General features: G+C 42.1%; 1 protein-coding gene across 11 annotated transcripts in view; it reads right to left on the minus strand.

Annotated features, from left to right (window-relative positions):
* Positions 1-16710, minus strand: part of gphnb (gephyrin b) — a 114697-nt gene that overhangs the window by 28963 nt on the left and 69024 nt on the right. For all 11 annotated transcript variants that reach the window (XM_079572691.1, XM_079572690.1, XM_079572698.1 and 8 more), the window contains exon 8: positions 12902-13036. In XM_079572691.1, coding sequence (XP_079428817.1) covers positions 12902-13036 — 135 coding nt within the window. The remainder of the gene's footprint in view (positions 1-12901; positions 13037-16710) is intronic.

The raw sequence follows: 16710 nt of genomic DNA on the forward strand, positions 1-16710 counted from the left end.
AGCTCATCAAAGTCCATTGTGTGTATTCTGTGAGTTACTCGCAGCGCTGTCATTAACAAAGTCAATTTACTTCAGTAGCGTTTTTCAGAATCTGTACTGAACTTGACTAGTATTTTTGTTGAGATCTCGTTTTCGGTAACACTTTATAATAACTACACCTTATTTAGCCTTAATATTTGATGAGTTAACACTTAATTAATCATAAACAATAAATTAGTTAAAGCAGTACTAAGCAACTCATGCCCCTAGAGGCCATAAGCGCCACTGCAGGGGTCGTAGCATGTTGCGGTAAATACTGTTTAAGGGGTGCTAGCCCGCAGTTAGCTTTGCCCGTTAGCCTGTTAGCTTCTTCTTTGTGATTCCATTAGTGCGTATTGGTGACTCCTACCCGGAGGCAGCGAAGTTGCAATGGTGGTTTTCTGGCTAGAGACACCAGGGGGAGATGAAAGACCCCCCCAATCATCCCATTAACACTTGTATTACCCCCAGAGGAACTACGGAAAGGACTTATTAAGATAAACAAGTTACTTACTGTTACTGATGCTAATTCATCATTAAGGCATAGTTATTATAAAGTGCTACCATTTTCTCTTTTCTATAAAGTCTCCTAAGTAAAAAAGTCAATTTGGCCATTTTCTAGGTTCATTTTAAAAGCCTAATGCACTGACTATGAACAATAGGCGGTGCTGTGCATATTCACTTAAAACAATCATTTTACCCATAATGTCTGTGCTCGATCTGCATGAGCTGAGTGCTGTGACAGATGGAGGAGACAGCGTGTTGTTGTTCGCGTGAGAGCAGACGGGCTGTGGATCTCATCGTATCACACAACTAAGCGCTTTCACCAGTCATTGTTTCTCCACCTGACACCTTCAGGGCTAAATGATCAAAATTGCAATTGGAATTATAGAAATTTCCCATGTCTCTTACAAACAGCAAAATAAAAGTACAGATACAGACGGCGTCTCAGGAATTGCTTTCAGAACTGCTTTCTCAGTGAGAGAGAGAAATGGCACAATTTTCAGAGGAGCTCAGTGGGCATTTTTTTCTGATATTTTTGGTTGGATTTTGCTGCTCCTGAAACCTGGCAACGCCATGTTTGAAGCTGACAGCGGGGAAATAAAGAGGGACAAGAACTAACCTTTCACCTATGAGACAAGACATTCACAAGGACCTGGCTTTCCCTTAACTGTATTTGTGTGCCCTAAATATGTTAATGGAGTTTGGGAACTGAAGATACGCCATGTTTGCAGGTGTTAGCATATATTTTCCATAGACTAACATTGGCTAAAAACAGTGGAGAAAAAAAACAGTGAACAATTAAATAAGATTTTACGTTTTAAAATCTCCATTTGTTTATTTTTGCTGCAGATCCCATGATGCTATATGACATCACGATACTTTTAATTTTAAATGAAAATGCACCAACTGTGAAGCCACAACTACTTCTAGTCAGCGCTGCTTTTGAATCAGTCCATGCTTAACTTGTGCTTATAGTAAGCCTTTGTAAGTGTCTTTTAGAATTCTTCCGACAATTGTCACATTAACCCAACGGCGCACGCAGCAAATAGGCCACGTTTTGACTGTGCGCAGCCTCGGATAAGTTCAAGTGCATAATGAATAAGATGCAGGCGGACGCTGTATTCCCACACGGGCGAAGTGCACTGAACCCCAGCTAACAGCAGTCTGACTGGGGCCCGAACTCGCTTGAACCCGGAGACGGTGGACGAGGGTTCCTGGATTATAGAAAGAAAGGAAATGATTCTATTTGAAGGTATTTAGTAGATTTAGTAAGATTTAAGATTTTGCAAAAACATGCCTTAAAGGAACAGGCCACCGTTTTTACATACAGAGATATGTTCTTACCTGAGCTTAGACGAGTTGATACGTACCTGCCTGGTCTTTGTGCGTGCGCTCAGTCACGCATTTGGCCTCTCCCAGCATATTCCTATAGCTCCAAACACGGTGAAGCTACCACGCTCTTTCACAGGCACAAAGACCAGACAGGTAAGAACATATCTCAGTATGGAAAAACGGTGGCCTGTTCCTTTAATTTATGAGGCATTTTCTGTGTAAAATGACGTCAAATTTGCTTACTTTTTGGCAACGAAATCTGAATCCAGGGAAAAGATGCATGACATACTGGGTTAGGCTTAGACATATAGTGCAAGACTGGACTATTTGGTGTCTCTAGTTGACTATCCAAGCAGCACGTCATAAAATATTTTGCTTTCCATCAACATCAAAACTAGCTCCAAAATTTAACTAAACTATGTCGGAACTGCAGTAACCAGAAAACAAAGTTACGTGCTCGTGCAGTATTCGTGGAATTGTAGTATATTTGAGTACTATTGTTGTTGTCTACTGCATTTGAAAGATACATACTTTCTAAGCCACTGCATTTCTAGGTGAAAAATACAATCAACTCACTGGCGCTTCTGTCAATGCCACTGCCTCACAATAAAGACCAAGGTTTGCCTCGTCGTGCCGCTGTTCAGGTGGAGAATTTGAGCGTGATTGATTTTTGAAGCCCTGCTTTTAGTCATAACTGATTTGTACTAAGTATTTTATATTGCAAATCATTTATTAAGTATTAACGGCTGCGCAACTGTTGATCGTTTTGGAGCAATATTTAACCGCTGTAGTTCTTTGACCACCTCTGTTTAAATGCATTACCACAGCACACAGATCTCGAATTAAAATTACGTCTAAAATTGCAAATGAAAACCCACTGGATTAGGCAAGTTTTTTGTTTCCAGGTAAAAGCGCATGTTAAGGACAAACCTCAAAACAAGGTATTATCCCTTTTTATCTTCCCATTAAGCCAAACAAAGCACTGTCCACATTACCACGCGATACAGACACACAAGAATGACATCCACAAACAGAGTCAGAGTGTAAACATGCAGAGGTTTGCGCCACTTACCATCTTGTGCTCAGAGACGGAACAGAATGAGCTCTTTGGAGCGAGCGAGCGAGACACACGCGCTACATAGTCGCTAACTGACAGAGGGTGAGTAAGAGGCTGAGGAAGGAGGGAGCGAGGAGGAGGAGGAGAGGGAGGAAGACAGGGCTAAATCACGCTCTGTTTCTAGTGCCGTGGTTTACACACGTAAGTTCAACAGCTTAGTCGTTTCTTGGTTTTCCACCGGCGTAACAGGCAAAGCTGAGGGACAGAGGTCAGAGGAGGATCTTTCTTAGACGTTAAAGCGAGACAAAAATACAAAATATATTTAGATACATCCATTAGAAACGTTCAATGTAGATTATTGATATAAATACGAGTATTATTATTTTTTCTTTAAATAAAAAAATAGCCAAAGATTGGACAAAATCTAAATAACGGCCAGTCAAGCCAGTTTTTGTTTTTTATTATTGTGTTTGAATTTGAGTAATTAAAAACATTTTTTTTTTTTTTAATCTATTCTATTTACTGTATACAGGAATAAAACATTTCTACTTCACAACATTTCTATGAAAGCTCCAAAGTAAAAAAAAACTTTTATCATGTAAACTCCCCAACAGTAGGTGGCGGTGTGGGGATGTAACGCCAATGACACTGAGTCACGACAAGGAAGAAGTTATGTATACTCCCATTGTTTGGATGACATTTGTATTTTCAACTTTATTTTCTATTTTTGGCCAGTTTGCTTTCTTAACATATTGAGTGTCAAAAACTAAAACAGTTGTTGGCAGAAATGAACCTGCCCCTCGTTAGTTCATCGTGTGTTTTCAAACCCCCGCCCAGTGTCCTGCAGCAGCAGGGCTCAGACAGAGAGGAGGAAGTGACAGCAGAGAGGATCTCCTGCACAGAACAACCATCTCCACACCTTGTGCTTCAGATTGCTCTTTATTTTTATCAGTCGGCCTCATAATCGCAGACCAATGAGATCAACAAGCCGACAGTTTTGTATGATCTAAAAATAAACCTTTCATAAAACACACGATATCTCAGTTTCTAGAAGAAAAAAAAACAGTGATTTTGATCAAAATCTAAACCTGTGTTTAGCTTAGTGTAGTGAGGTGGGATAGGTGTCCCTGCGTTAAGCCAATAGCACGTAGGGGGCGCGCTATAAAAGGGGCCCTTCCCCATCACCTGCCCTCTCACCTCTCTGACGTCACACCTGCTGCGAGGCTTCGCTAGCGGCTAGTCTGGGGTTGCTGGGTTGTGCGTCGTGTCGGGAGCGTCAAGCCGGCGACGTAGGCTTAAGGCCATCAACTTTGTATGCAACTTCCATGCCTTGATGGTAAGCGTGTTCTTCGCAGTTTGTGTCTTGTCATGCGGGTGCATGGTCTAAGTTCCTGCTGTTCACATAGCGCTGCACTGATGCCGGTCCGAGTGGTGCCGTATAGCTGGACGTGGTCCGGGGTCTGCGGGCTCGTAGGGTGTCTCGCTTCGCTTTCGCTACCTGGTAGGATCTTTGTTTTGTTTTTGTCAGCTGTAAAATGTATTCATGTACTCATGTTAAATGTAATTGCAGGGTCTTTGCAGCACCATCATGCCTCCCCTGCCTGTATGTCTGTCCACTTGCTCTCCTCTGAACGTCCTGGATTCAGCTTTTAAAGAACGAAACAACAACATGAACTTTTTAAGAAACCAAACTTAACTGGTGTAATAAAACAAACAGTCTTTTGTAAATCATTTGCCTCTGCCCGGTCCTTTTTAACGAACTTGTGTGCCTTATACTGGGTGGCGTTGTGGCAACATATTTATTTTATTTATTTTATAGTAACCTCCACTCTGCTACATTAGGATTCCTTAGGAACGGTTTTAACCTACGGAGAGCTTAGAGTCTCACCTTTCAAACGAGCCATAGCATGTGTCCATGGCAATAACATAGAATATGGTGCTACAAATATCATGAAAAATGGTCTGGATTGTTGGCACTCTACAGCTAAATCCCCAAAACAGCGCGGCCTCAGTGTGTTAACATGTAGCCTACAAGTGCACTTGGACGCACACCATTGGCTAATCTTCACAATAAGGTGTTTAATTTTAGCACTGGCTCTCGATCGATTTTTTCTCACAATGGCGCTGACATTCACACTTAAATCATAACCTACAGCCAACATTTGACAGCCCTAGCCTGATTTATTGAGCTTTAAATCCCCCCAAACAAGGCAAAATACTTTATTACAGATCAATTTAGTAATAACATTAAAAAACGAATATATCCAAAATCCACTCAGATTATTATTTTTTGGGATATCAAATTTTCCAACTGAATAAAACCATTTATTATACGGCTCTTCACAATGTAAGTAGAACGCTCCGTTGATTTGAATGGGATTTCCCAACGTTCTACTGGTCATTATTTTCTGATAAAGGACCTCTGAAAAAAATAATGACCGCTGCCCATGGCAACGGAGTTCGTGCTTTCATATCACTCCGCGCGTACGTAGTAGCGGACACTCTCTCTGTCCCCGTCACTGAGAGAGAAGTTGGGGGAATTGCTCGTGAAGTTAGCGTGAGTCTGACTTTCAATTTACCCAAAGATTCACCACCATTCCTCCAACTGCGCCTTCAACTAAGTAGCTAGGCTAGCTGCTAGCCTTGCTGCTTCTAGCCTAGCCAAACGCTGCAGCGCAACGCGCAAACTTTTGGGAACTATTTGTCACGGATGTCATTAAATAAACCTTTCGGCCTTCATAAAAGCGTACGAAGTTTATGTTGTGTGTGTTCAGTTGGCAAATGGCCGTATAATAAGCGGGATAATGTATAGAACGCTGGTCATTATCGGGAAAATAAGTACCGACAGGGCGAACAAGACCTACATACAGACTTACATATAACCCATCCATTATTCAGCCTTTGTTGCCGAATATACAGGAAGAAACAATTTTAACCCCTTTTATGCATTTATTTCTTACAACTACTTGGATAAAAAGTGTATCCATGAATACGCAGGCCTTAGTACTCAGAGCCTCGCTGCCATGACGAAGCTCTATTTCCCTATTCCCAGCCTGTACTTCGTTTATATCCGTCTCCTCTCTCCTCCTCATTATCCCTCCATCTCTCGCTCTCTTTCTCTGACTCATTCTCACCATTCAGCCACACTTTCAATCATCTTTTATGGAGCACAGCAACACGTACGGCACAAACGCAACTCATCAAACTGGGCCTCAAGGCATTTTCTTTTGTGGAGGAAAATTAAAATCTGATTGAAGTATTTTGTGTTGAAATTGACAGATGTAGTGACTGTATATGTGCACTGTCGGAAAAGTTTTCTGTGATTTTGGTAAAGGTGTAACTCTGAGGGCGTTGGCTGTTTGTTTCCATTAGACATTAAGCTAACTCCCGTTAGCCTTTGTTTTATTTTTTCCGGTAGGGTTGTGACTAGTTGAGCTGGGTTGGTTGTTCACTAGTCTAGTTTAAGCTGAACATTACATACGTACATCAGTCTATTTGGTTAGTCACTGTAGGTAGCTCTAGCTTGGTGATTATCTTTGGGTATCTTGTCTGTGCAAAAGTGCCTGGGCTAGGCTGAAATTGAGGGCCTTCCACACCAACCCGATAATCGCCAGTCGGGAGTGATTGGGTTGGTTTTGGCCGACATCGGGACACGTGTGTTTGGTGTGAAAAGCACCATCAGTCATAGACTGCGGTCAGTGGAAGACGGTGAAGCCGGTTTGCAATTGCATTTGTCAAATTGCCGTCTCTCGTTGCTCATTAGGAGCGCTGTGATTGGTCTAGTGTCACCGGCTGGTCAGCGAATCAGCTGGATATTAGAAGGAGAGCTTTTCTACTGTGTTTTTCAGTTCATAAACTCTCCAAATTTAGCTTTATCCCAAACAGACATTTATCCCACTACAGACATTATATGCACATGCACGGTGCAGCTATTGAGTCTGGGGTTCAGGACGCTTCAGTGTAGATGTTGACTGGGGCAGACGAGAGGTAACCTGAGCAGACAAATAGTCGCCCTGTCCCCCCAAACAGCCACAGTGCGTCGGGTTGGTGTGAATCCTCCTTGAAACATAGAAATAAAAAGGCGTTTAATCCTAACGTATGTGGACAGTTAGCAAGTCGGCTTGTCCTGAAGACTTTTCAGCGTCCGTTAGCCTGCTCAATGTATTTTCCCTATAGCCATTAGCATTGGCCATCAGTCATCGCAAATTATGAACGATCCAGATGTTTTCAAAGATGATGACAACCCATCGACCACATTTAGGTCTAAGCTTAGTTAAAAATCATTAATGAATGTACAGACCTTTGAGGTTAAACTTTAGTGTCCTCTGAACACTTAAATGTAATACACACAAATTCAAATGGGAAAAATTGCTGCAAATGCCCACAAATAGATACAGTATACGCTATTATACAGGTTGCACTCGCTATTTAGCACCTGTCTTAGTAAACGACCCACTTTGAGCGCAGAACTGCTCAGAAAGCATTCAGCAAGGGTTATTTGAATATGTGCATGACGACTTTTTGCTGTATATATGACGCAGTATTTAATACAGAAAGTACATCGGAGCACTTCAGCAGGAGAAGGAATGACAAATTATTTTTATTTATTGACCTTTATTTAACCAGGATAGTCCCACTGAGATTAAGAATCTCTTTTTCAGAGGGGAATCTTTTGTACATGTTTTTAGTGGTAGGGGAAACCGGAGTACCCGGAGGAAACCTACGCAGACACGGGGAGAACATGCAAACTCCACACAGAAAGGCCCCGTCCAGGTGGGAATCGAACCCGGGACCTTCTAGCTGTGCCACCGTGCCTCCCACAAATGAAGTGATTGAACGACATTATTCAAAACTGAACCGAGCAAAAATACTACTCCAAATATGCTTCTCAGGAAGGAAAAATGTTAAAGCAAGCTCAAGAATGTTGATTTCTCCATGACATGTCCCCTATAAAGCTTTATAGTGATAGCTGCGGCCACGCGCCTCAGCGACATTCCACTCCCCTCGTTCCCTCACCCTCCACGGCGGACACAAAGTGCTGCACAGGCTGGATGTGATTGATCTGCCTGCCTGTAGTCAGCTGATTCTACAGTGTCCATAAATCACCCCCTTACTGGTCACTACATCCTATCACTGCCCCCTGGACAGCTAATGCCTGCCCTCTCAGTCTGCGGGGGAGTTCTTTTGGCCAAAACCATGCGCTGATTTTAGTCTAAACATCTAAGCATTTGAAGCCTGTGATTCACATAAATAACCTTGGTTTCACAACTTATACGTTTAGCCTCTTCCAAATAGTTTTCAGAACAACATGCAGTAGAAAAGCCACAGTTGTGGGCTAGCATAGGTCGCTTTTTAATGTCCCCGTGTATTTCGTCACTTTGAGGAGAAACAGGCAGCTTCCACTTGTCTGAGCATCTAGCGCACTTACATAACACAAAGAGTTAATGAAGCGTGCGGCCAGATGGGCTTTGCCTCAGACACTGGGTAATAAGAATATGCCAGTAGTCGTGTTCATATTGTTGTTGTTTACACCTGGGAAATAACGCTGCTCAAAAGGCAGCGCCGCTCATACAGACAGTGTCCTAAAGGCAGCAGAGGAGACGGGAGACGGCATCTTTCGCAAGCATGTTTTAAGGGGCATATTGATTTAAGTTCTTGAAATACTTCGGACACCGATGCCCCGGGATATCACATTTTACAGCAACATAACAAGCTAATTTTAGAAAAAAAATATAATGCATTTCAAGTGCAATCTGGTGTATTACAAATGACCAAACTAAATTTTAATCAGTGTCATTACACACTGCTTAAAGTCAGAAAACAGGATACATTGTGATTTTGTTTTTTTCCACTTACAATGAATGGGGAAATTATATATTTTATTTATTATTTGTTATATATAGAAGAAGAAGAAGAAGAAGAAGATCTTTATTTATAGACACAGGGCCAGATCTTGTGGTTCATAGCGCAGGCTGTAGAGAAGACGAGTACGCAGACGGGTGGTGCTCCTTGCAATCTTCAGTGTCATACCTGGCGCAAAAAGTGGGCAGGACAGGGGGGGTGGACAGACTCGCATTGCGATGTTGTGGTGCCGCCCCCTCCCCATGCTTTCCCCAGACCTGCGGAAGGCGGTGGTTTGCGAGGGGGGGTTCTCCTATAAACGCGTAACATGCATGATGCAGCGCGCAATGTTTAATAAAGATTAAAGAAATAAAACTGTCCCTCGCTGCAGATCCAAGATGAGCGGGCGGGGAAAGAGAGGCAGCAGCCTCGCGCTGGACACCGTTCGAATGCGCAAAGTTACGAAATGTAAAGGATTTAATTGATCAGAAACTGTCATATTGGCTGTGCAGGAGTTGCAGAGTAATACAGCAGTTGCACGAAAACTGTAGCGTATTAGAACATTTGCACTACAGCTGCAGGATTCTTGGAGTGGTTGAACTGGAAAAAAAAAGTTGCAATGCACCCTGTAAAATGCGCTTCTTTCTTTTGGACTGAGCTGTGGCTACACAAGGAGCATCATCAGTAGGTAAACACTGACACACGATAGAAACACAGTCCTTGAAACACAGATTAGACCTGGTGTTGTGGCACTTAAAGGCATGTGTGGTTTATTTATGGAAAACTGTTGTTGTTTTGGTGTTAGGAGTGTGCGCGTTGATCTACTGTATCAAAGTAGGCCCGTGCGTATAACCTACGCTCAAGCAGACTTTTCAAGGCAATTTTGCTTTTGTTTTCAATTCGACGTCGATTCTAAGGAAGAAGACAAGGCAGCGCGATGTAAAGAGTAATGTGAACATAATGTGACGGTTTCCGTAGAAGAGTAGCGCGAGTGCTGCTTGTAATGAACCACGCCTCAGTCGACCTCTCTTTTTTAAATAACGCCCTCTCCTAGTGGCCTTTAGCGCAAAACCTGCGCCACATGCAAGATCGCGCGTGTACCTCGTTGCGTTTAGAGTTGCGCACGGACTGCGCCAGTCACAAGATCTGGCCCATAGTCACAAAGCCCTTTACATGAGACAATTGTACATTCACTCCATATATTTCTAATTTATTATGAATTTAGGTGCAATGAGATGCTTTTTTTATTTCTTAATTCAAGCACAAAAATGACTTGTTTCACTGGCAGATTCAGGGAAATTGTAATGGATTGACTTAATAATAACATTGGTTCAATGGTAGTAATATAGTTTACTTTATTTTATTTAAAACAGATGAATAATGTATCTTAGCTTATATTAGGCTCTGCATTTACTAGACAAATACAACTTTTTGAGCTTTTAACCAAGTTATGTTACATCCTCATCAGAGACACACCTGGAGTGATGTTCTGATCCATGCATTTCTTTACACCATACCCAGAGCATACCTGAAGAAAACTTCAATTCATTGAGGTAGGAGTTTTTTTTTTCCTTTTTTCTCAGAGCTAATGGTGTTAAATAAAAGCGATATGTAATGTCAACAACTTTGATTTAAAGTAAGAACAGGCCAAGTCTACACGTGCTGCCCGTTCTGTACTTTATTTCCAATTAACACTATTCGTTGTCCACTGCGTAATCCTGGGACATTTCTTCATTTGTATGAGACCTTGGTAATACCTCATAGGAAAATGATGTGTTTTTAAGTGAACTGCATGTGCTCTAATTCAAACTGGAAAAGCACATGCTAAACGAACTGCCAGGAGGACGACTCAGAAACCTCCATGAATCACTCCTACACGACTCTCCATTATCACAAAATACACATTAAGCAGAAACAGCTTTGAAGCTCCCCTATGTCCTAATTATGTTCGGTTGGTCACACATAAGGCGCGTGCGAAGTTTTTCGGCGTGTAAAAGCCCAGATTTGGGAATATGTGTGAGAGAGTGGGGGGAACAGATAACACCACAGATGGAGCGAGCACCGCAGACTGCACATTATGAGGAGAGAATTTTCAGGAAATGTTGTTACACTATTCCATTTCTTCCTAGTATAAGTCAAAAATCTTTTCACAATACGCCATAGAAATAAAAAGGAGAAGTGGCGTTTGTAACGGATGCGGACAGCTAGCAAGTCGGCTACTCAGGGAAACTTTTCAGAGTCCGTTAGCCTGCTCAATGTATTTTCCTATAGCTGTTAGCCTTCAGCTAATTTTGCAAATTATGAACGATATAGATGTTTTCAGCTGTTGTTAACTCATCAACCACATTTAGACGAGGTAAAAACGTTAAAAATCGTTAATGAATGTACAGACCTTTTGAGCTTTCACTTTGGATAAGAATTAGCATCTAAAAGAGGCCTCTGAGTTAAATGCTAAATCCTGTTCTGTAAAGTTCACAGTACACATCCAATGCTCACTAAACATCATCTTATAATATGGGAATGTAGGAAAAATCATAGAAATGATATAAATATCATGAAACCGACATGTCATAACTCTCCGTACTTTAATATAGGGCCTGACTTCACCATTTATTTGTATGGGGAGGTCTGGTAAGAAGTTGGCCGAAGGATTGTAGGAACAGGCTCAGAGAGCTAAAGGCATTTTTTATGATCTTTTAAAGAAGAACTAAGTAACTTGTTTACCTTAATAAATAATTTCCGTAGTCCCTCTGAGGGTAGTATAAGTGTTAATGGGATGATGGCCAGAAAACCACCCTTATAACTTCCCTGCCAATGCACACTAACAGAATCACGAAGAAGAAGCTAACAGGCTAATGGGCCAAGCTAGCTGTGGGCTAGCGCCACTTTAGCAGTGTTTACAGCCAAGTTTGAGCGAAAAAAATATCTCCATTGTGTCATTGAGTTGTGGCACAATGTACAATATCCCTCTCTCCCTTTGTCTTTTCTGTCAGCGTAGTATTTACCCTCACGGACAATTAATGAGTAAAAAAATGTATCATGCTACGACAGCTGCAGCTGCGCTTATGGCCTCCAGGGGCATGAGTTACTTGGTTCTGCTTGAACAGGAATCAATCGGTTTCTGTGACAACTCAAATATTTGCAGACACCTGCCCACTGTCCCATCCACATTAAGACAACGAGAAGAGGGCAGAAAGAACAAGAAAAAACCTGCAAATGTAGAGTAAAAATCATCCGTAAGGTTAGGTTTTCACAAATTATATGCAGTGAAACACAGAAAAGTGATATTAAAGCGGCTGTACCCAAAGTGTTTCCTTCTGGTGTATTTTCGACAATAAATACCATGCTGTTGCCAAAAACATGTCATTTGTACTTTTTTAGGGGAGAACAATGCATATTTTTTGAGGCCCCCTGCAATTTTGGGCCTCCAGACAAATGCCCAGTTAGTCCACTTCATTGTTACGGCCCTGCCAATAAGTACAATTAAACATAAAGCTTTGTCCCCCATGTAAAGCGTCTTTGAGTGTCCAAAAAAGCTATACAAGTTTGATGTAGTATTATTATTATTATTATTATTACTTAGTGTCATACAAGTGCAGGTCTAAAACATTCTTTGCACTGATGTCTGGGAGAATGAATGTTTGACTCTTCTTGATATCACTTTGAAAAGGCTTAGGGTTAATTTCATGGATAAAAACGAGTACAGCCCCTTTAAAGTTACAAAGAATTGGACAGAAAAGAAGTCAATTTGGACTGACAGAATATGGCAGACATGGTATTTCACATTTATAAAACAGGTATGACTGAAAACAGGACGGACATAGATAGTCAGAGTTGTACAGACAGAGAAGTGAAAGCCCAGGAGAGCTCTGTGGAGGTTTGTGTGAACGTGTGGCCATACAAAATGTTAATAAATGTATTGGAAATAAAAATGTGGTAAAAAAAAATCAGAAAAATCAGCCTTGACTCTGGCCTCAATAATATTTCCAACCAAACATAATCCATCTTTCGGTTTCTATGGCAACCCGAGCCTCTGCTGCCACCTGCCTGCTGTCCCATGCACGCATGGATTCTCAAATTCATAACTGCAGTGCTTTCCCACTTGTAACGCAGACATGAGCATGTGTGAGGGGGTGCAGCTGTACTTACTTTAGGCGTGGGACAGGAGGCGGTAGAGAGGCGCGACGTGGCCTGAGCGCGGGGCGATTCGGACGGCGTGGTGCTCAGTGAGGCCGTGTCCCGGGGCAGGACCTGCACACCCCGCGAGATGATGGAGTCTGGAATCTGGAGCACATGACACACACAGACACCACACGCACACGTAAACGCCAGAACCCGACACGCACAGACATTTAGAAGGGGACGTAGAGGAAATACCAGGGATGTGCTTTAATGACCCGCACGACCAGTGGAATGTGTCAACCAATGAAAGCCCTGGTCTCGGCAAAGGATCGGCTAGTTTGAAGATCTAGCCTGTTATACATGTTTTGGGTTCACTGCTACTACTACTGGAATCAACATGAGCTTTTTTATTGGACAATTGGGAGCAGTTGTGATTAATGAAGGGCCAATCATAAACAACTTGTACATCCTGCAAAATGTTTTTTTAATAGCAAATAAATCAATATAACAATTAGACGCATTATCTCCGAAACTAGAAAAATCAGTGGTTTTGATGAAAACTAGCCTCTGTTTAGCTTAGATTTCCCAGGAACCGAGGTACGTAGAATTAAATCATTTTCATCTACGGAGAGCTTTGATTCTCATCTTTCAAACGAGCCTATATTGTAGCTCTGTGTCCAGGGCTATAATATAGAATATGCTGTGGTGCGACAAAGACCATGAAAAATGGTCTAGATTGTTGGCACTCTACAGCTTAATCCCCAAAACAGCGCGGCACTCAACGTGTTAAAACGTGATTCAATACCTTTTCTGTACATAAATATTGCGACCCACTGAAAACGGTTCTGCGACCCACATTGGGTCCTGACCCACCAGTTGAGAACCACTGGTTACATGTAACACACAGTTGTATCAGTCTGGGATCGATATTGCAATAGTAGCCTGAATGTTGCTTAGTCTCAAAAGTCCCATAATCCCTGACATCGCCCAAATCACTCACATAATAACTAATGTGAACTTACTTCATACAGTACTTCATACAGTACTTCATACAGTACTTCATACAGTATTTACTTCATATCTGGGGACACGCACAAGTCTCACATTCCCGATCTTTGATATCAAAAGCAGTCATGATTTGTCCAACCCTGGTATTTCTTATGCTTACACAGAAAGAAGGTGTCAGTTACAACAACCAACGCGTCACATTTACCCCATAGACTTTATGATAGAAGTGGTATGAAAATGAAGTCTTACCTGCAAACGCACGACCCGGTCCAGGCTGCAGACGTGCAATGAGTGGACATGCGTGGAGACATGGAAGATGACAACACATGATGCACTGAGAAGGCACAGATGAAAAACACATGGCATCTGAAAACTGCACTGCTTTACTTACTGATCTGAAAGTGCAACTATATGGATGTCATTGTGAACAAAACTATGGTCAAGATCTGTTCTCTCGGATCTGTTTGTGAAGATGTCAATGTGGACGGGGGAAGGCGCTTATCAGCTAAATCTGCTTTTCTTACTTTTTTACTGTCTGTTGCACACTGTGAAGCTGCTCAAATAAAAATGATGAATGACTGAATTCTTAATAAAAGCCATCATAGCAGTGTTGTTTTTGGCCGCCCTCTTATTTCAACAAATAATGTATCTCCTCATTGTGGACAGGGCTTTTCCTTACAGTGGCCTCTCTCCTCATCCTTTGATCGTTGCTTTGAGCAGTCCCTCCAGGATTTTGCAGCCTAAAATGCCTGATTTCGCATCATTTTATTTTTACATCAACATAATCAAACTTCCCCTTGCATTTTACATCAGTTTGAACCAAAGAAAGGGGCTCTGGGGAATAAGACAAAACTGAAAACGGGTGTTGTTTTAAATTGTTGTCATCTAAAAACAGAGCCGCGTGATCCTCCTCTGGACAGTGGGAGGAGCAAACAGGCACCTGTCGGTTACTCTGGAGAACAGACCTAGGAGACGAATGTCTGTTTATTTTAGTCATTAGAGGAACAGGCCACTGTTTTCACATACTGAGATATGTTCTTACCTGACCGTGACAAGTTGATCCGTACCTGTCTGGTCTTTGAGCCCGTGGAAGAGCTCGGTCGCTTGTAACTTCACCCCGTTTGGAGCTATAGGAATATGCTGGGAGAGGCCAAATACTAACAACATCTTTGGTCGTTTTTCCTGACTGAGCGCACGCACAAAGACCAGACAGGTACGCATCAACTCGTCTAGGCTCAGGTAAGAACATATCTCAGTATGGAAAAGCGGCGGCCTGGAAATCCTGGAGGGACCTTCATTCATCAACATGGTTTCTGCGTTCCCTCCACTACAGTATTGAATGGGGGGAAAAAACACTTTGTCCTGAGAAAAGACAAAGTCCCCATGACATCACTGTTAGCCGCTCGCTCAGACCTGAAAAGGAGAGAGAGAGGGACAGGGCGCAGCGTGCGGGACGGCCCAAGCCCTGATAGTGAACGTCCAACGCTTTCTAGCATTCTTGCCTCGTCTCATCAACGAAAACTCATAAACGTCTCGTCACTGTTGGAGTCATTGGAAATGGCCGTATATCTGCAAGGTTTTCAGATGATATCAGGTGAGTTTGGCTGTTATCGTTATCGTAAGAACAAGATGCCACGGTCACAGCTACACAAGCAAACGGATGAGCCACGGCCATAGTGGAGGGACCGTGTTGGATGGACGTCACATGCTGGTGATGGACCTGACGAAAGACCAGTGAAGCCGTGTTCAATGACAGAGAGTTCCCTCTGATAGACACGGGAACAGCACTATCGCGCCAAATCGAATCCTTTCTACGTTCGACTCTCAATATCGATGCAGTTCAATGGCTAAAAGTCCGGTTTGACATGACGGCTCGACTGTTACGATGTCTTTCAGGGATCTGCAGGCAAAGATAGAATATGCAGGACATCCAAGACCAGATTAATACTTAATACTGTGACACTGAAATGTTGTTTTTAGTCCCCTCTTTTCTTTTCATTATTATTAAGTTATTAAGACATCAAAGAAACTATGGGGTGATTTAAGTCATAGTTTCAGTAATTGTTTTTTATGTAATTTTAGTCCAATATTTCAGCCTTTTCACTGAATGTTAATTACTGTTAACTTTTCCCCATATTTGCTTTAAGTTCATAGTAAGCGAGAACTTTAAGTAAATCTTTTGCATTTCTTGAACATTTTCTATAACAAACACAAGACTGGTTTATCCTTCATAAATACGTACATAAAAATCCTACATATTCTATCTCCCCACGCAGTAGAAGTCGTAGGTTCAGGGAGTTTTTCGACCGCTCTAATTATCACTATGTTATTGTGCTGAAGTCTGACTGGAAATGCCTAAAACATCCTTACCCAAGCGTAAATAAAGGCTGTACCTCCGCTTTGTAATTGAAGGGACAAATGTGGGCACCATTTTGAAGACGTTTAGCACCCTGATAATGTCATTACCTGGTCGTCCAACGCCGTACACGCCTAATCTCTGAGACCTGCGCTTCATTCACAGGATTATCATGAATGCATGCTCTACTACAACATGCAACAATATCTACTGAGGATGAAAATGAAGGACAATTGATGGACTGTAGCATTTGTATCAGTATGTAATCATTAATCACAAAGATAACTGCACATGTTTGTATAAACAAACCAGCATGTGGTTATGTTTATAAGGCAAAGGCGTGGCAGAGATGTGAGTCCAGCTACAGCAGGAATGACCAAACATCTGCTTCCACTCCTCAGACTAAATGACCGTATTGAAAAGGTATCAAAAAACGATTCTTTGTGATTTTTACACTATAATGTCAACAGAA

The sequence above is a fragment of the Gobius niger genome (assembly GCF_951799975.1).
Source record: "Gobius niger genome assembly, chromosome: 15".
Classification (NCBI taxonomy): domain Eukaryota; kingdom Metazoa; phylum Chordata; class Actinopteri; order Gobiiformes; family Gobiidae; genus Gobius; species Gobius niger.